This window comes from Pelodiscus sinensis, chromosome 4 (genome assembly GCF_052426305.1).
Source record: "Pelodiscus sinensis isolate ZL-2025 chromosome 4, ASM5242630v1, whole genome shotgun sequence".
NCBI lineage: Eukaryota > Metazoa > Chordata > Testudines > Trionychidae > Pelodiscus > Pelodiscus sinensis.
In genome coordinates this window covers 109,432,685-109,453,609 of record NC_143055.1, presented here as the reverse complement: position 1 = coordinate 109,453,609, position 20,925 = coordinate 109,432,685, and the positions used below count along the sequence as shown (strand labels likewise).

Here is a 20,925-nt window from a genome sequence, read left to right as displayed (position 1 = left end):
CCAACCAAAAAATGTTACAAATTTTCTGAGGACCCATGTTCTCCATTGTTTATATAGGTCTCTTAATTAAATACCTTGCTTATAGCAAACATTTATACTGCAGTGTATTATTAGTGTCAACTACTGCACCTAACAGTATAACTGTACTGTGCCAAATATTAGTCCGTGCAGTGCCAAGTGTATGCTATCTAGTAATATATAGGTGTCTGCAGTAAAAAGCAGAAATCATTAAAAGGAATGTATTAAGTTATTTTGGTCAGTATTTAGAAAACTGAAATGCCCTCTAACCAGCACCTGTTGATGTGGAATTTGTTTGATAATTAATATTTTAAAATCACAGTATGCATTTTTAAAACTGTTCCTGGTTGACCAGCGGTGAACATCTTTGCTATGCCTGTAGTCTGGATATTATACCCCGACACAAAATTTCTGCCTTAGAAAATTTCAGCTGGCACAGCAGCACTGGCTCCTGTGAATACATCAAACCTTCCCTTAGGCTACTGAGTCACAATTCCAGATCAGTCTTTCATCTTCAAGGAGCTCAGTGTCTTGAGCCCAGAATAGAAACACTATCCGCTACAATTCGGGGCTGGTTTGTGATTGAAAACTTGTGCTCCGCTGGCACAATGGAACTTTCTACTGCTAGGGCAGAAAGCCGAGTAACCCTCTGCAAAGCAATGTAGCTACTTCTCCAAGGAGCAGTGTACAAGGTGCCCTCCATTCACTCAGCAGGGCTCAATCCAGCGCGGTACTGGGAGTGTGCAAATCAGGACCTGCCTTGCCAACCCCAGCCTGCCTCCCGTTTTAAAACTTCTCTCAGCCTGCCTGAATGGCACGGAGCTGAGCTTCTGGGAGGCGCTTCCAGGAGGCGCAGCAGGGCCAAGCCCACAGAAAACAGCACTGGGAGGCGCGGCACTCGCTTTCAGCCCAATCAGGGCTGGGCTGTCCCCGCGGGGCCAGCGCGGCGGGTGGGAAGCCAGACGAGGAGCGCAGCGCAGGTGGCTGGCGGGCGAGGCTTTGCTCCGCGGCTCTGCCAGGTGCGCGGAGGATGCAAAGCGGCGACGGCGGCGCGTTCCCACCCCAGCCCGCTCCCGCAGGGGGCCGCGCCTGCTGAGCGAGCGCGCCCCGGCTCCTCGCCAGACTCCGCTGCGCCGCCGGCCCGCCCCGCGCTCGGGGAGGCGGCCAGAGGGGCTCCGCGCGGGGCGGCTGCCGGCCGGAGCCCTGGTGCGGCAGGAGCCAGGATTAGCAGCCGCCGGAGGCCCCCGGGCGCCTAGGAGAGCAGCGTCGAGCAGCTGCATCCCTCCTGCCGCGGCTGGAGCAGCGGGACGCCTGGCTCCCCGCCCCCCAGACATGGATTTCCTCCGCCGGCTCCTGCTCCTGGCCTGGCTGCACCTGGAGGCAGCGGCGGAGTTTGAGGGAAGGTGAGCGAGGCTGCCCCCGGGCAGGGGGAGCGCTGGGGGAACGGCACCTGGGCATGGCCGGGGCGGGGGGCGAGGAGGGGGCTTACAAAGCTGGAGTTGATTAGACACCCAGCTCTGTCTGCCCCATTATGGGCGAGCCGAGCTTTGCCTCAGTCCCAACCCGCTTCTCTCCCCCCGTCCCCTCCTCCTGGTGCCCAAGCTCCCGTTCAAAGAGCGAGAGAAAGAACTGGGCAAAACTCAGGAGAGTGCGGTGTCAGCTTTTAGCAAATGGCTGCACCGCCGCAATTCCGTGTCCTCGTTTGAAACGGAGTCCTGCCTCACGTGTGTCCTGCCTCACGTTGGTTTTTCCCACCGAGAAATCCTCGGGTAGCCAGGAGCGAAGCGCAAACTGGTTTTACACGTGCCCTGGAGGGATGGGACGTAGCATCTTATTGTTTCGTTCCTCCCCGAGAGAACTGTGTGGGCAACCTAGATTTAACCATCTCTCCCCCGGGGGATCGCTTCCTTTTGTTCTCCGAGGTGGGTGTGTTAACAGTGTTCTGAAAAGCTGCACGTATAATATTGGTTTTGTCTTAGGTGAACATATCGTAGCTGTAAAGAGATGTGAGAGATGCCTGCGATGGCAGGTTTGAACAGCCCCAGAGGTCTTTTAACTTTATTGCTCAGCTGATATTCCTACAGGCTGAAAATTCCAGTCTGTGGAGTCTCCATGTACAACTTATCACAACAAGTCCTGGATGATTTGATCCTAGAGGAAGGGATGACTGATGCAAAGCGTTCTCAATCCTCTTTTGGAGATTGCAGTTCAAAGGAGGGTCAGAATCAACTGAAGTCTTGAGCTTTTAGCCTCCAGTGGGGAACCCTTTACATTCTCTCTTCCCCATGCCACGCGAAACCCTCCCCCTACTCGCACCCCCCCCCCAAAAAAAAGCCCCCCACCTGGCTGTCATAAAGTTTGCTGTGGTCTTCATGTGAATGGACCAGGAAGATTGAACTGGTTTCTTGCTTCTCAAGATTTGTGGATAGAGGTGAACTAGCTGAAGCTGGTGTCTTGCAGTGCAGTCTCTTGCATATCACTGGGCATAAAGCAATTTAAAGAGACACGAGACCTGGTACGCTGCCCATCATGGCATCTACATTTATACAAATGTTATACATATGTACAAAAATATATATAAATATGTATGTGCCTATAATTTGTTTTGTTCTGTATATGGCTTTTGTTACATCAGCAAGAGCTTATAAACATATACCATAAGATTTAAAAAAAAATGCTTCATAGAACACATAAACCAAAAACAGGGCAAATGGGCATTTAAAGAATATACTGAAAAAAATTGCAACTCAAGTTTAAACATGAATGGAAATAAATGAAATGTGGAAATAAGTGCTGACTTACAGGAATGTGTGTAATCAGTACTGCTAAACTGTGTTAAATATGGTGAAATATTTAAACATAAATTAGGGAATACTTCACGTATAATGAAAGACTAAATAGTTTTCAAATGAAAACATTTAACTATGCTTACCATACATGGAAATCAATTAACATGCATATTCCAAATATTTTTTCATAATTTGTTAAAATATTTATCTTTGTTTTACATTGTTGTTAAAATGTGCAAAAATTTTATGATGTCGCTTTCTGAATGTTGAAGACTCCAAATGTAACGTATTTCATTTCACGAGGGGAAAAATAAACTCTCCATTTTCCATTATTGTTGGTTTGCGAGACAGAAAATTGTCTTTAATTTTTGATTTCTAGGACAGGTTTTAAACTTAGCTGTTAGTTCAATTTGTAAAATCAAAGTTGAAACTGTTGATAACCTATATATTTCATAAAATTCATATATTTATTATTGCTTATGACTAGCTTGTGAGTGGCAGTAGTGAACATGCAGCAAAATATATTAGCTGCTGCTATTTCTAGGTTTAAAATGTCTTTGGTTAATTTCTCCGAAACACCCCTCCTCCACTGTCTGCATTCTACACTGACGGAAATACTTTAAACTAATACTGAAACACCTATGTTAACCAGAAAGATACTTACTTAAAAACCCCACAGATTTTCTTTACAAAGGATTTATGAATTGTGGCTCACGGTGTTTTTTTATTTTTATTTTTAAACTATTTTGTGCAGGTGGCCCAGACAGATAGTCTCTTCTATGGGACTATGTCGGTTTGGAAGTAGAATTGATTGCTGCTGGGGCTGGGCTCGGCAGTCATGGGGCCAATGCCAACGTGAGTATCATCACTGCTGGGGCTTTTAGCCACATAGAAGGGGCTTGTAGACACCTCTTAATAGCTTTCACATACACTCTCAAAATTGCAGGCTTTATTTCATAAATGGGGCATATTTAAAGGGACATGGTCAGGTTAAAATCACATTTTTCAGAAGCAATTTGTGTTATTAACAGCACCATAGATAATTAATGCTGAATGAAATATTGAATCTAATTTACTTTTTTGCTGTTAATAATGTTGGTTGGTATATTTTTGCATTAAATTGTGTTTAGGCAATGAAAACGAACTAGTCAGTTTCTCTTATGGCCTAACAGAAGGCTGCAGTGTTTTGGATTGCAAAAACTGCAGGAAGGGGATATTTACATCCCAGGGAAAACAAAAAAGCAACCTGTTGCTGGAATTTGAACAGCAACATCTTGAAAATGTTTCTTATCAGTGTTAGGTTAAAACCTTCTTTTCTAACCCAATGAATGGGTTTAAATCAACCTGACTGTGTCCTTTTAAGGGATTACATATTAATAGAGATACCTCTAATTTTCTTGAATTGTTATAACTATTGATAGTATACACAAGAATTCCTTAAACCATTAAAAATATCATTACATTAGTAACCAGAAAAGGCCAAAGTTCTGATTTTTTTTTTTCATGATGAAAGAAGATCTCGGTCAGTTACATTTATAAGTTTTTGTCCTGAAAACACTTAAGTAGTGGGCAGCTTTCCATAAATATTTGCAGGATCAAACCTTTGGAAACATCTGCATTTTGATCCAGATGCAAAAGTGGTACCAATTCATCTCATTTTGCAAAAACAATATAGAAGCAGAAGAGAGACCACTGATTACTGCTCATTTTGCAGTGCTGTGAAAATAAAGCAGCAGGTGAAAATGGCATCAGTGATCCCAGTCTAGTCTCTACGCAAAGGTTCTGGTTAAATCTGGAAATAACAATATTAGTTACCGCTTATAAAGGGAGTAAGCTAATACAATACAGCATGGATAATAAAAAAGGAGATTAATCAAAACTAGATGTAAAACATGGTTGGACTACAACAAGCATAGAATTCTGTTGAGCACCTACAAGCCCACATCATCAGTCCCATGTATTTTAGAACTGCAGTTTGTAGGAAAAATAGTCTTTTCCCTGAGACAAACATTTGCAAAGGGAACGATGGCACCCAGAAGGAATAGAACCTATGGCTGTCTTTTATCACACAAATGTAGAAATGAACATCAGACTGAAAGCATGTGTTTCATACTGAAAATACTCTAAGCAGCAAGGCTTAAGTGAGTTTTTCTATATTTAAATAGTACTCCTTGTTTCCCTTTCCCCAGAAAGTTCTCACTTTCCTTGTGACGAGCTCAGCTCATCAGGGTGGTAACATTCAGTTTGAAACCAATGTGAGTTTCATATTTGACCTTCAACTTCCCACCTCTATCAATTTTGCTTTTATGTGTATATCCTGTATTATAGTTTCAGGAAGTGAATGGCTTATGGTGATAATGGCACAAAATATATAACAGAAAGTGAATTTTTGTTGCCTTGTAGCAAAAATAATTGAGTTTCATTTTTTTCAGCTTTGTGTACAGTTGGCATAAACATGTCCCTATAGTAAAATGTGATGCTGTCTGTAAAGTTACAGTATTGCCATCATAGAGCAATTACAAGTTATTAAGTGGGATGGTGGAAGAGTCCTTCATTCTGTCTCTCTTGGCAGCATGGACGACATCACATAAACTTTAAGGATTTCTCCCCATTTTCCCTGTGGTCTGTATTCCTTAAGGCTACGTCTACACTGCAGGCTTTTTGCGCAAGAACACTTGTTCTTGCGCAAAAACTTGCAGGTTGTCTACACTGCATGCGCATTCTTGTGCAAGTAAATTTACAGTAAAGCATCAGAAAACAGGACTTCTTGCACAGGAGTTATTCCTCTAGCACAAGTGCTCTTACACAAGAAGGCAGTGTGGACATGCAACGAGTTTCTTGCGCAAGAAATCCCTATAGCTAAAATAGCCATCAGAGCTTTCTTGCGCAAGAGAGCATCCACACTGCCATGGGCACTTTTGTGCAAAAGCACATCTCTTGCGCACATGGCAGTATGGAGCTTTTGCACAAGAACTCTTGAGCAAAACAGGTCTTGCAAGAGAAGCCTGCAGTGTAGACGTAGCCTCCATGTGTAGGTTCTATTTTATAATTATGGTAGTGTTCTGCATATGGCCGAAAGATACACTGAAAATTTTTCTAACTGGAAATAAGAGTATTCCCTCTCTTTAAATCATACTTTCATAGTACAGTAAAACTCCATTAGTCCGGCATCCAATGCTCCAGAACTCCTGATGGTCCGGCACCATCAGGAACCCGGAAGTGCTGGGGCAGCCGGACAGGCTTCCCCCATTCAGCTGCTGCTGAAACTGACCAGCAGCTGAATCGGGGAAGCCGGGAGCAGAGCAGCTGGGGTGCTGCCGGGTTGGCCTCATAGCGCTGCCCCTCGGGGCTGCGGGACCAACCCAGCAGCACCCTAGCTGCTCTTGGGGATGCCTGGGGCAGAGCAGCTGGAGTGCTGCCGGGTTGGTTCCGTAGCGCCGCCCCTCGGCGCTGTGGGACCAACCCAGCAGGACCCCACCTGCTCTACCCCAGGGGTCCCCGATTCAGCTGCTGATGAAACAGATCAGCGGCTGATTCCAGGAAGCCCGGGGCAGAGCTGCTCTGCCCTGGGCTTCCTGGAATCAGCCGCTGATCTGTTTCAGCAGCGGCTGACTTGGGGACCCCTGGGGCAGAGCAGCTGGGGTGCTGCCGGGTTGGTCCCACAGCGCCGAGGGGCGGCGCTACGGAACCAACCCGGCAGAACCCCAGCTGCTGTGGGATTCAGCCGCTGCTGAAACTGACCAGCAGCGTCAGTTTCACCAGCAGGCTGAATCCGGACGCCTGGGACAGAGCAGCTGGGGTGCTGCGGGGTTGGTCTCGTAGCGCCGCCCCTCGGCGCTGTGGGACCAACCCGGCAAGACCCCAGCTGCTCTGCCCCAGGGGTCCCCGATTCAGCCGCTGCTGAAACAGATCAGCGGCTGATTGCAGGAATCCCCTGGCAGAGCAGTTCTGCCCCGGGCTTCCTGGAATCAGCCGCTGATCTGTTTCATCAGCGGCTGAATCGGGGACGCCTGGGGCAGAGCAGCTGTGGTGCTGCCGGGTTGGTCCCGCAGCCCCGAGGGGCAGCGCTACGGGACCAACCGGGCAGTACCCCAGCTGCTCTGTCCCAGGCGTCCCCAAGAGCCGCTGGAGTGCTGCTGGGTTGGTGCTGTTGCACCACCCCTTGGTGCTGCAGGACCAACCCGGCAGCACCCCAGCTGCTCTATTGCTGGCATCCCCGATTCAGATGCTGCTGAAACTGACCAGCAGTGGCTGAATCAGGGACGCCTGGGGCAGAGCTGGACTATCGTAAGGGGGGGCTATGAGGGATATGGGGTGGCATCCCCTCCCACCCCACTCCAGACCTCTCATAGCCCCCCCTTCTGATAGTCCGGCATACCTGATAATCCGGCACCTCCTGGGTCCTAAAGGTGCCGGATTATCGGAAGTTTACTGTATGTCTTATTTAGTCAGAGCAGCTGTTTAAGTTGGCCCATAAATTGTCCTTGAAAAATCTATATTTTGATTTTTCAAACTTGAACTGCTTAGATTTGATTCAGGCGCAGAGTCAAGTTGGAAATTATTCTAACATCCTTTTTATAAAAAAAAGTCCCTAGTTATTAGGATGGGCCTCCCTTTGTTTATTTCTTAACTGACATGTCCAAGTCACTTTGTGGGCATGCTTTCAACTCTACATATGAAATTTCCAGAGTAGCAAATTAGTACCTATTCTTCATATCTTATTTCAGACTCCATTTTTGTATGCCTGAATGGAATATTTGGAATTTGTTCTTGGTATTACTCCTTGCAACAGGGATAATGGGAAAGTATGCTGAGGCTACAAAATTATTATTACTTATTTAACTGCAAAGAGGCATCTAATCCTACTTTTAGAATTCAGTCATGGAATCAAAATAAGTTAGATGCCTCCTTCTAGGGATAAAAGCAACTAGTTGACTATCCAATAAGCAAATGTTTATCAAATAGTCGACTTGACTAGTCACTTCCCCCAACACTTGCTGCCTCTATCAGAGAGAGGCAGCAAGGAGTGAGGAGCAGGAGCTGGTGCTGGGGGGAACTAGTAAAGCCAGTTCCACCCAGCACTGTCTCTGTGGGGGTCAAGGGAGGCAGAGGCACAGTGAGAAGTGGTGCAAGCAGGGACTGCTTCAGCCCTATAGGGCTCTTGTACATTTCAAAAGCAGAAGTGCCACAGAGAGCATGGGGTGAGCAGGGACTCAAGCAGTCACCACTCACTCCGTGCTCTCTGCAGCGTCACCCCCCCTTACTGCCTCCATGAGGCACAGCAAGGGGGGGACAGGAGTCGGTGCTGGGAGGAGCTGGCTTAAAAGCGGGTTCCCCACATCACTGTCTCCGGGGTGCTACCTGCTTCCCTGCTGCCTCTCAGAGGCAGCGGGGGAGATAGGGGACACTGCTGTGAAGCAACCCCTGTTCGCAGCAGCCAGGGCTGGCCACAGACAGGGGCTGCTGCCTGAGCAACCCCGGCCACTATGAACTGGAGTTGCTCCAACACAAGCCCCTGTTTGTGGTGGACAGGGCTGGCTGCTGTAAATAGGGGCTGCTGGACTCAGTGCGAGTTGGGACTGAGCAGTCCCGGCTTGCGCTGATCGCTGTGCCTCTGCATTTTAAATCATTTTAATACATTTACATGCATCTTTCTACGTTTAAAATGCAGAGCCACAGCGCAGGTGGCTCTGGAGCTGGCACGAGCCGGGACTGCTCAGTCATCTCAAGTCAGCTCCTCTGGAGCTACCCTTGCTGTGGCTCTGCAGAGGCGCTTATTGACTAATCCTATAGTCACCTATACAATTAGCCAAATAATCACATTTAAACAGCCTTACCTCCTACATGTGTATTTCATTAGCAACGGGGAAAATAGCTATATTGTTACTATCAATTTTTTTACTTAAACATAAAGTCGCTATATTATTCCAGTCTAAATTTTTTATATTAGAATTTTATTTTAGATTACGGAAAATATCAAAACAAGAAAGTCCAAAAGCTAAGTGTTCATGAGATAATACATTGTCTTTGTAAAATGCTGTATCAATTATGCCTTACAAAATGACAGCAACTCTGCAGACCAACCGGTTTTTCAATACAGGCAGTCCCCGGGTTACGTACAAGATAGGGACTGTAGGTTTGTTCTTAAGTTGAATTTGTATGTAAGTCGGAACTGGCTTCCAGATTCAGCTGCTGCTGAAACTGACCAGCGGCTGACTACAGGAAGCCTGAGGCAGAGTTGCTCTGCCCTGCGCTGCCTGGAATCAGCCGCTGATCAGTTTCAACAGCAGCTGAATCTGGACGCCTAGGACAGAGCAGCTGAGGCGCTGCCGGGTAGGTCCCCGCAGGGGCGGCCCTGCGGGGACCAACCGGGCAGCACCCCAGCTGTTCTGCCCCAGGTGTCCCCAAGTCAGCCGCTACTGAAACTGATCAGCGGCTGATTCCAGGAAGCCTGGGGCAGAGCAACTCTGCCTCAGGCTTCCTGTAGTCAGCCGCTGGTCAGTTTCAGCAGCAGCTGACTTGGGGACACCTGGGGAAGAACAGCTGGGGTGCTGCCCGGTTGGTCCAGTAGCGCTGAGGAGCGGCGCTGCAGGACCAACCCAGCAGCCCCAGCTGCTCTACCCCAGGCGAGAAAAGCCTGGTCTGCTGGGGGGCGCACTAGTTGCGCCCCCCAGCAGACCAGGGAAACCCGGACGGCGGGACCGCGGAGATGCGTCGCGGTCCCGCCCGCATCCTCCCCAGCTTTGCTCCGTGTCTCCCTGGTCTGCTGGGGGGGTCTCCAGGAAGACGAGGAGCAAAGCCGCGGAGGGGCTCGGGCAGCAGGGCAGCCCAGGCGCTTCTGGGCTGTCCCACTGCCGGCTTCCCCCGAGGCTTTGCAAAGCTGTGGAGGGGCTGGGGCTGCCGGCTTACCCCGAGGCTTTGCAAAGCTGTGGAGGGGCTGGGGCTGCCGGCTTACCCCGAGGCTTTGCAAAGCTGTGGAGGGGCTGGGGCTGCGAGGCCCGGGGCAAAGCCTCGGGGGAAGCCGGCAGCTGGACAGCCCAGGCGCGCCTGGGCTGCCCTGCTGCCCGAGCCCCTCCGCGGCTTTGCTCCGCGTCTTCCTGGTCTGCAGACCAGGGAGACGCGGAGCAGCTTTTCTCGCCCTGGAGTACACGGGTGGCGGGACCGTGAGGTCCCGCAGTCCGTGTCCTCCGGGGCGAGAAAAGCCCCGTTCGTAACTGCGGATCCGACATAAGTCAGATCCGCGTAAGTCGGGGACTGCCTGTAGTTACAGGTGTAGTACAAAGCTAACACTTGTATCTCTATACCCATCCTTTCTGATTTCCTGGTGTCTCTCTGCAATCTGTTCACATGATGCTACTTAATGCTTTCATTACTGGATGGTATACCCTTCCCCTTTTGCTACTGATTGTTTTTGAATGATGTTAAAAACTTAGAAACATTGACTGACTGCCATTCTGATCTCCTTATTTGAGTGACATTATTAGGGACAGCTCTGTGTCAGCAAGTCCATCTATACTAATTTTTCATATTTCTTTTCTGTTTGGGTTTTGGAATTGAATAGGGATCCTATTTTTCACAGTGACTGTAAAAAAAGGGGGAGGGATAGCACAGTGATTTGAGCTTTGGCCTGCTAAACCCAGGGTTGTGAGTTCAATCCTTGAGGGGGCCATTTAGAGATCTCAAGAAAATCTGTAAGGAATTTACTTGGTCCTGCTGTGAGGGCAGGATGACCTCTCAAGGTCCCTTCCAGTTCTATGAGATAGGTATATCTCCATATATTAAATAATAACAACAACTTTACAATGTTATAAACTAAAATAGGGGCAAAAAAATCTCTTCCCTCCTTTCTCTCTCTCCTGCCATATTTTTTTAAAAACATGAAAAGCCAAGCTCATTATTTACATCTTCACTCTCAACTAGATTTTCAAAATCACTCGGATGGATTTTTCTGTGCTTACAGTTGGGGCCACATTTTCAAAAGAACTCAGCACCCACCAGCTCCCATTGTGACACGTATGACCAAATTTACAAAAGAGCTTGGCTTCCAACATACTGAGCTCTTTTGAAAAAGTGTCAATTCCCCTTGGTGCTTACATGGGAGCCGAACTCTTGTGGGGGAGAAGGGAGGAAATCTGGCTATGAATGTGGATGCTGAGGCCTTCTGAAAATTCTTGCTTGCTCAGGGATGGAAGGTTAAACTAAATGAAAGTGAATCTTTCTGGTGCTGGCAGCTAAATTGCAAATCTGCCTACAGCTAGTTGCTTTTGGGATGTGCCATTCAATGGGAGTGCAAGGTAGCATAGAAAAAGGCAATCCAGATCTCACCAGGAACTTTCCCAGTGTTAACTATACAGAGGGAAATCACTGAAAAGTTTCAAAAAGTGCAGGAGTGTGATTATTCTCCTGTTCCCACTATAAAACTACCAGAAGAGCATAATCTATGTGCACAGGATTCTCCATATGCTCAGCGCTGCTTCTACTAGACATGTGTTTTCTTTGCCACTTCTCAGCCCACTGTTTGCTTGGAACAAATCATATTTATGCAAAGACAAAAAGTATTGAGTCAGAATTAAAAATAACAAAGGACGAGACTCAGAAGTGAGAAGAAACTCTAGAGGGAGTTAAAATTAGGGTAATTTGCACCCTCTTATGACCTCTCACTTGTGCAAACTCCTCCTACTCTGCCTTAGACTTATGTAAGATCTAGACTAAATTAGACTCACATTTATTTACCAAGATGTAACTTACACTTATCATGCTCTGAGCCTGCTTAGGCTAAATTAGTGTCAGGAAATACAAGGTGGGGTGACTTGTACACTGAGGAGCCATAGAATAGGAAGAATAATAAACAGGTGGAGGAAGATGTTGGCCCTTGTTTTAATGTACACCTTTTTCCCCCACCTTTCAGCGCCTCAGTTTGTAAATTGCATCCATTTAGACATTTACACATAGACTCATGCACACCCAGTTATCTAACTTCACTATAAGCAAATTTGCACTGTCATGAAGATCACCAAGAACTCCAGCCCCTGTATTATTTCAGTAAAAATAACCAGTCGCATTAGAAAAGAGCTGGAAATCCGAGCTGAACCTTAAGACAATAATCACAAACCTTCCTTCCAAAACTGGCACGTTCTCTAGGGGATGATCCACAACTGAAATAACTGAAAGAGCTCCCAAGCACCTTGGATTATCTCTCTGAGGTTTTCCAAGAATCAGTTTGTGGACCCCAAAGCAAATTCAAGTTAATTTTCTAAGTCCACATTCAGACTCCTAAATAAAAATAGCAAGATATTTAAAGGCACTGACATCCTGTGCAGCTCCAAGGGACTACAAAGAGACTGAAACATTCAAAAAAATGATCCAGTGGGATATAAGAGCCTAACTGTAGAGACTTTTAAAAATAGTGGCCCTCTACCATAACCACTCTTGTAACAAAGTGAAGGACCAAACCGTGTGTCTGGAAATTGTAGGTTCTGGTAGGAAGATTTGGGTTGTGGATTAAATCTGGCATTCAAGAGCCAACTTGAAAGTGACTAAAACTTTTAAAAAACCAATATAGTATTTAAGTGGTAGTTTATTTCTGTACTAATAACAATGTAGAGACCATAGAACTGAAGATGCCGGGGCATTTCAGCACCCTTGACTTGAAGTGGGTTTCCATTATATTCAGGGTTTACAGTTTGTTTCAGTGGCTCTCAGCATCCCACTATACAAATTGTGCCAGCACCTCAATGGAGACATTGAGATATTGAGGCCTCAATCCTGCAAATTACTCTGCACAGGCAGATCCTTGCATTTGCTTGGAGCTCCCATGGCTTAAGAGGGCCTGTGAGTATTCTGTACCATTCCAACTTTAGTTTGCTCTTCTTTAAATTCCAGAACTGAAATTACTTCATAAAGTCCCAGTTGATCAACCCTTACACATGTGACATCTCACTCTCGTGCAGCAGTGTCAGTCAGTCTAATGAGTCACAGAAAGGATTGTTTTTGTGTGAGAGCTTATAGTAGTAGTGTGTCTGTGGTGAGCACAAGAAATGGATGCTTAAAAAAAAATGAAGCTCTCTTGGGTTTTTAGTAATGCCAATTGCTGTGGCATCCAAGTCCTGGACAAAATTAAAGCTCATCTCATGTGGGTGTTTTTTCTGACCTCTGGTCCTTTGCAAGATAATTTTGTTTATAGCATAGAGACTCAGAATACTCTTTTTTTCCCCTCATTATATTTGTATGCATTTTTACCTATGTAGTGAATGCACTTTAAAAGTGTGTCTGAATAACTGTTACATAAAAGACCAACCTGTCACTTGATTAGGAATAAGCAGGCCGAGAGTTTCCTCTCATGGATATTTCTATATGAGAGGGCAATCTAGGCCTAAACTTGCAAAAGTCTCTATTGAGCCAGATGCTGTTGTAATTGGCAAAGATCCACTAAAAGTCTGCGAAGCAGTGCTGATTTACATACACTAGCTGGGGATCTGGCCTATTATTAAAATTCAACCATGCTGAGGAGTGTGTTAACTAGCTAGATGATATATATGAACAATGCATGCAATATTGCTATATACTAAGGAGGATTATTATGGGGTTTAACATAACAGATAGCTAAGGTACAAGGATGGAAACAATATTGTTTCTGTGCAGAGCCTTATAATAGAAATAGTATGGCTCATGAAACCCTTTTTTAGCACAAATGATATTTCTGTACCTTTCAACCATTCATTATAGGTATGTCTAGACTACACGCTTCTTTTGAAAGAAGCTTTTTTGGAAGAATCTTTTGAAAAAGCTTCTTTCGAAAGAGATTGTCTAGACAGCCACAACTTTTTCGAAAAAGACCTGTTTGCAGTCAAGAACGCCTTTTTTTGAAAGAGCTCTTTTGAAAAAAGGCATTCTTCCTCATAAAATGAGGTTTACCACTGTCGGAAAAAACGCCACGTTCTTTCGATTTAATTTTTGAAAGAACGTGGCAGCAGTCTAGACACTGTGAAGTTAGTTTGAAAAAAGGCCACTTTTTTCGAAAAACCCCTGGGCTGTGTCTAGACTGGCAAGTTTTTCCGCAAAATCATCTGCTTTTGCGGAAAAACTTGCCAGCTGTCTATACTGGCCGCTTGAATTTCCGCAAGAACACTGACGATCTTAAAAGCATTTCCGGAAAATCATGCCAGTGTAGACGTAGCCCTGTAGTCTAGACATAGTGTATGGGTTGTTTCAGGGGTTTCCCATCGATTATTATATCTAAATAATAATCTGAGTTCCTCATAGGTACAGGTATTCTCTGTTTGACTCATTTGACTTATTCAATTCTATGTTGCTAAACAAGAATCTAGGTTCTATCTAGATAACACATTTTTCTGTGGTTCTTTTAGTGGCCATACAAGATTGTTTCTACATATCCATAAGATGCACGTGCTTTGGACTTGCCTGCATGCATATTTGCAGATCATTTATGTGTCAGCTTTACATAGTTAAGCTACATTAAACATTAACACTGTGTGTTTCCAAGATCATTTTTTCTTCCATTTTACATTATCTGAAATTGTAGCTGAAAGTTGATACCCAAGATATAAACTCCTCTTAGTAAATAAGGTTTTGAGAGTAAGAGACTTCATTAAGATTAAGTACAAACCAACATGTAAATCTTTTGAAAGAAAAGCTATAAAAAACAATGTGAAGTCAATGGTGCTATTCCAATTTGTACCACCTGAGACTTTGCCATTTGTATTCAAATACATAATGCCATTGAACTGAAAAGTAGAAATGGCAGATCAGTAGGAAGTGTATCTCTGAAATACAATTGCTACTGTAGTTTTTCATTTTCTAAAGAAGAGTGATATTTATTACCATCAACCATCCAACAATGGAACTCTCCTTAGCACTAACAAAGTACATGGCATCTATTATTTTTTACCGCTGAGGTAACTGAGCAGTTTATAAAGAGATCTTTAAAAAATAGGCCAATTATAAATTTTCCTAGCATCTTCCACTGTAGTAGTTGAGATTGTTTTAATAGCATAAGGCAGTCGAGGGAATTAAATAATTCAATATTCATCCCATTGTGTAAAAGTACTGTATAAAACTACACAAATCCTGCAATAGTAATGCAAACTGGCTTGGTAGTTTTGGCCAAGCATAGTAAAACACAAGATCATAAAGTTATATTACCAACACCGAGTAGCAGGGCTTTCACAGGTGTACACAGAGGGTGCTAGAAAGGCAAATGTAACCAAGTGCTCTGCTGGAAATTTTGCATGATGCTACTTTCTCACAATAGCTGCGGAGAGGCTATTTGGTAAATGCTGCTGCTGCTGCTGCTGCTGTTGCTATTGCTACTGCTCCTGTCTTTATGAGATAAAATGCATATTTTTCTAAATTGTGTAACACAAATATTTTAACATGAATTGCAAACACAGGTTTATACTCTCCTTGATACTTGCATGGAGGCTTTTTGTAGCTCTCATTAGCATTGGTGGGAGTTTTCCATATAAATCCCTTCATGCGCTGATGAGAGAATAGGCCTCAAATTGTTTAGGATTTCAGTTCTGGGGCCATAACAATGCTTTAAATAGAAATGCAGTTCTGTATAGTGAAAAATGCACTAATCTCAACTAAAAGCAAAACCATGTTTTGTGTCGGTAATGAGCCTTGCAAATACTAAATTGAGAGAGATTGGCTGTTTCATAGTGAGCCCGTTATAGTCAATAGGATTTGTGCTATTGACTTCAGTGAGGGCAGGATTGGGGCCTAATTTAATCTGGTATAGTTCACTAGGTTTGCACAAATGCAAGTCAGCGATACACCACACGTCCATTTTTTGAAAAATTACCAAAGTTTTTTGTGCATCTTTAAATAATCTAAAAAGACCAGACATTGTATACAGAACTGCACTACTGCTGTATTATTATGTAAGACAATAGTAAGGTTTTTGCTATTTTTATTCAATTACATTTTTAAAGTTCATAAGTATATTGTTTTAAAATATCAGAAAATATTTTAAATGGTGTTAAAGAAACAGTATCCGTCCCTCTCTGATTACATCTCACTCTATAAATACAAGGATTTTGTAATCTAGTATTTTTTGCCAGTAATGTGTTTTGGCTATTTATATTTGTCTCTAGTAGCACTTACATGTTGATGTAAGTATGTAAGCACTTCTGTATGTTTAGAGCTTGTTCCAAAATTGATGGGAACCCTTCCCCTGACTTCAGTGGGCTTTGAAACAGACCTTTAGGGACTTATAATTCTTTCTGTCCACTGTTTACATTGATGTAATGAGTGTAAGTGAAATCACTATCACTTAGCTACCTTAAGTAGCACTGATTGATACGCTGACAGTCCATTTTATTTGCAAATATATTTATTTAATTTGAAATGGGGAACACAGATCTTGTGTTTTTGTATTTTATTTTCTTATAGGTTATTAATTACATACTAGTGAAAGTAGAAAAGGCTGATAAGTATTAGCTTCATTTCAGAGGACAATCAACTTTTTAATTACTATAAAGATGACCAGCAATTTATGTCAGCATCTTTATTGGTGACAGCTGTTCCAATGCTTAAGTGCACATTATCTTAGTTGCACAAAAATTAGTAGCCAGAGGCTAACTCTTTGTTGGTTATAGGGGAAAATCTACACCAGTTTATATATTTAAAGGAAAGGATACTGTCTCTTTAAGAAAAGTGTTCATGTTCTGTTAACGAAAACAATGAGATTGAACCTTGAAATACGATAACTTTTACAGCTGTGTGAAATGGCTATTATACTTTGAGTTGGAGCTCACTGACTGATTGAGTAAGAATAGCATAACATCATTAATTGTGATTACTTTTATATCCCATAATACATTTGTGAAATCTCATAACAAAATAGTAAGTTATTTCCATTTTAAAATATGTCCCAGATTTTTTTTTTATTTCAGAGAAGCTTTGACTCTTAAATGTGTGTAAATCTCCAGGAATGTAGCAAGTTGATAAAACCCAAGCCAAGTCCATCTTCCTTACAGGAAAATAAAAAGCTGGAATTTATTTTTTTGGACATTTGTTTTGCAGCTTTCTACGTCTTAAGGCAGAGAATAGCCAGAATAAGGTGCCAGCCCAAAGGTTAGCTGAACATATTTCTTGAAATATTTTTAGCAAGCCTATGTCTTGGTGGCATGGTCTCACAATCAGAAGTTTAATTTTAAAATTTTACTTATTTGTATTTTATTTTAAGGGATTGTGAGGTAATTTATAGAGGTATGACTGTTTTAACCACAAATCTACTGACTGATGTCAACAATAGTATTCAAATAATCATGGGTTTTTAATTCAAGGCCCAAGCAATATTTTTCCTATCTGGAAATCTAATGTACATTCCATGCCACATATATAAGCTGATAAATCTGCGCTCACTTACATCACTGTGAATAAGGAGTAACTTCAGTGTGTGTGTGTGTGTGTGTGTGTGTGTGTGTGTGTAAATCAGATCAGAATCATGTCCCAGTTTGGTAGTGCAAGTAGACTTGATGGTATTCGCACTAACCTATCTTTATCAGTTGGAATTTAAAATTCAATGATTAATCTGTGGGAAATAGTCAGGTAACAAATGTTTCAAAGCAAACATTTGTGTTGGTAAAGAGCACTTGCTTAAAATATTGATTTAAAGTGACTAAAACCACTTAACATGTAAACTGGAAAATATGCCCCAAATTTAAATAAATACACACACACCTTTGGACTCCAGGTATTCCTTATCCGGGAACACCTGTGGTACAGATCCTAGCAGGTGGAAGAGGAAGCCGCTACCCTGAGGCTTTCCCCTGCCATTCTCACAGTGGCAGGGGATGGTGCCTGGGAGCAGCAGGGAGTGTGGAGCCATGTGTAACCAAGTAAGCGCCCCACCCCAAACCGCTCATGCCCAGATCCCATTGCGCCCTCTTTGGCTTAGCAAATTCTTTACTCTAGTATACTCTGTTTCCCAGAGTTGCCAGAATGAAGAGGTTCAAGTGCAATTATTTTCACTTGGGGAAAAAATTTCCACTTGGTTTCCATTGATTTCACTGGGGACATAAGCATGTGCTTAAAGTTAAGTATATGCCTAAGTTTTTGGGTAAACAAGGATTGGGGCCTGAATTTACATGTATAGAGTTTACTACCACAAATAATTCTATTATTGTTCATACTTTATTTTGATGTGCAATTGCCACATTTCTGTGTGGAAATTAATAATCCTGATTTTAGATGCACAACTATTACATTTGTACAAATAAATTAGGGTATGTCTACACTACCCCGCTAGTTCGAACTAGCGGGGTAATGTATACATACCGCACTTGCTAATGAAGCCCGGGATTTGAATTTCCCGGGCTTCATTAGCATAAGCGGGGAGCCGCCATTTTTAAATCCCCGCTGCTTCGAACCCCGTGTAGCGCGGCTACACGGGGCTCGAACTAGGTAGTTCGGACTAGGGTCCTATTCCGAACTACCGGTACTCCTCGTGAAACGAGGTGTACCGGTAGTTCGGAATAGGCACCCTAGTCCGAACTACCTAGTTCGAGCCCCGTGTAGCCGCGCTACACGGGGTTCGAAGCAGCGGGGATTTAAAAATGGCGGCTCCCCGCTTATGCTAATGAAGCCCGGGAAATTCAAATCCCGGGCTTCATTAGCAAGTGCGGTATGCATACATTACCCCGCTAGTTCGAACTAGCGGGGTAGTGTAGACATACCCTTAGAGGCTTACACTTAACTCTGATATTGAAACTGCATTTCCTGAATGCTATAGGTAAGAATCAATTTATTTAAGGTATTTTGAATAAGTCTTTAGAAAAAGCCTGCACAAATAAAACACTTTTGCCTCTTCAACTGATCTTAACTGCAGTATCAGTTTGCAGCTACAGAAGTTGGTCCACAGTATTTGGCACTGTCTTTCAAAAATTACAGGGTCAGGAATATTTTATGTATCAAATTCTCTCAGAATTGAAGCCCAGCTGGCCGTAATTATGTCTTAAAGTACGCCTAGAAATTGTAAGTTTGTACTTCTGATTCTGTTAGAGAATAACATTTTTTAAATAATTTTGTACTGTGTGCTACGGTTATAGTATATTAGAAATGTATTCCTGGAGTAAGAAGCATATTTATAAACTTCTAATGTATTGCACAATAGGTTAGAGATTATTTTATATATATTTGGGCAATACAAACAGGTTCAAAGAGCTGAATTGATCCATTTTCTAAGGTAGAAAAACCACAGATTGAGAGAAAAATGAATGTGGAAAAAAAAGTATGTGAAAACAAAGTAAAACATTACTTGTACCTGTATATGTGTTAGGAAGGTGATGGGGCAGTGGCTAATCTTCAAGGAGAAGACATTGGTTGTTTTTAAAAAGAGATTGGAAATTACAAACCAGAAGAAATAGTCATAGCAAAGCAGGAAGCCTGTTTCAGGGTTCCTGTATGTGAACATGTCTGTAGAAGTTTCCTCAATGTAGAAGTTGGACATTGTAGGAACATAGGGAATGGGATTCAGGGGAAGTGTTGGGAAATGTGTAGGATTTGAAGATTAGGAAAGAGACTTTGTTCCGTATTCTGAAGTGAATAGGCATTTAATACAGGTTTCTGAGACCAAATGATGTGCTACCGTCTCCAGGCAGATGCATAAATGAGCAGCTGCATTTGGACAAACTGAAATTCAAAAATTTGGGTTTTATGGGGACCATGAAGAAGGAGTTTATAATACCCAAGAACAGATGAAAGAAGAGCAGTTTTAGCGGGAGAATGGTCAAGACTCTTTGTTTTGGATATAGGTTTTCTGGAGAAAGTAGGAAACAGGTGAATTTTAGGTCAAGTTGAATATATGAGTTCTGAAGATTTGAGGCAAAATTGAGATTTAAATTGAGGACACACAGAACAAGTGGAGATTTGGATGAGGCAGTTTTACAAATAGATAAAATACCTCATGGATATAATATGTTAAGCAAGTTTATACCGAACAAGAAGATAAGATAAAGACAGAAACCAAGAAAGGGGGCAAAACAGCAAACCGTAATATAGATTGGGATATACTCCAAATAGAAGTGATATTCAAAGTAGCTAGAGATGTGTTTAAAAAAAAAAGGGGGGGGGGCATCTAAAGATGTTGGGGGACTCCGTAGTAGAAAATTCTTGAATTTCTATTGTCTATCACAGTATCCATCTCCTATTCCTGGAGGAATTCTGCACATCTGTGCAGAAAAATGGCTTTCTAAAAGGGATGCAAAGGGAATTCACAAGAGCAGTCACTCACCCCTCTCCAGCAGAGCATGTGTGTGTCATTTCAGGCTCTTGGAGAGCAGTCAGCGGAGAGAGAGGGAGAGCGCACCACGGGATGGTTGATTAGGCTAGGGACACACTGGATGGTGTCTCTTCTCTCTGCTCTGGGTTCAGCTGCCAGTCCTAGCTGGCCCAGGAGAAGGGGGGAAAGCCTGGCCTTCCTCTTCCCCCTAAAAGGAGTGGTCAGAATTGGGGTTAGGTCAGATCTACTCCCCTGACTGCAAGAAACTCTGTCCCACCCACTTCCTGCCTACCTTACTCCTCAGCTGTAGGAGGAGGAATCACAATACAGGGAGCTGCTCCCTCATTTGCCCAACACCCAAGCATCTACATCTCTCCCTCAACATCCAGACCCACCCCACACTGAATCCCCTCCATCAGAGCCCCCACCTCACTGAGCCTCCCCTGTGCTTGAGCATCCCCACCTTGCATCCAGACCCTACCCCTGTGTCCTAATAACCCGTTGCTAAATTCCCCACATACCACCCAAACTCTGCTGAACCCCCGATGAGCCCCTCCCACCTGTACTCCCATCCCACTGAGCCCCAACCAGCTGCACCCAGACCCCAACCTTATGCAACCCTCCCAGGCCCCACACAGAACCCTTACACCCACACCTGGATTCTCCCACAGCAATACCCTCTGCCCTTGTATCTGGCCAGGCTGAGCATGTCAGTTCCTCACCTGAAGCAGGACCAGGCTTTGCATGCACCTGTGTGACACTATCCCAATGCCTTTGCAGAATCGTGTCAGGGTTGGGTGCAGCATCACTGCTGACTCCAAGTCCCAGGGTGGGGAGGCAGAAGGAAGGGGGGGCTGCAGGGTGTTTCCCCAC

At 43.8% G+C, this 20,925-nt stretch overlaps 1 protein-coding gene across 4 annotated transcripts in view; it reads left to right on the top strand.

The window, feature by feature from the left end:
• The first annotated feature begins 926 nt into the window (after window positions 1-926).
• Window positions 927-20,925, top strand: part of NPNT (nephronectin) — an 83,102-nt gene continuing 63,103 nt past the window's right edge. Inside the window, exons 1-3 of one of the 4 annotated variants that reach the window (XM_006119311.3) lie at window positions 927-1,421; window positions 3,562-3,662; window positions 16,854-16,904. In XM_006119311.3, coding sequence (XP_006119373.3) covers window positions 1,351-1,421; window positions 3,562-3,662; window positions 16,854-16,904 — 223 coding nt within the window. In that variant the 5' untranslated portion in view covers window positions 927-1,350. The remainder of the gene's footprint in view (window positions 1,422-3,561; window positions 3,663-16,853; window positions 16,905-20,925) is intronic. The other 3 variants (XM_075929692.2, XM_075929691.2, XM_075929693.2) reach the window with 3 other exon arrangements.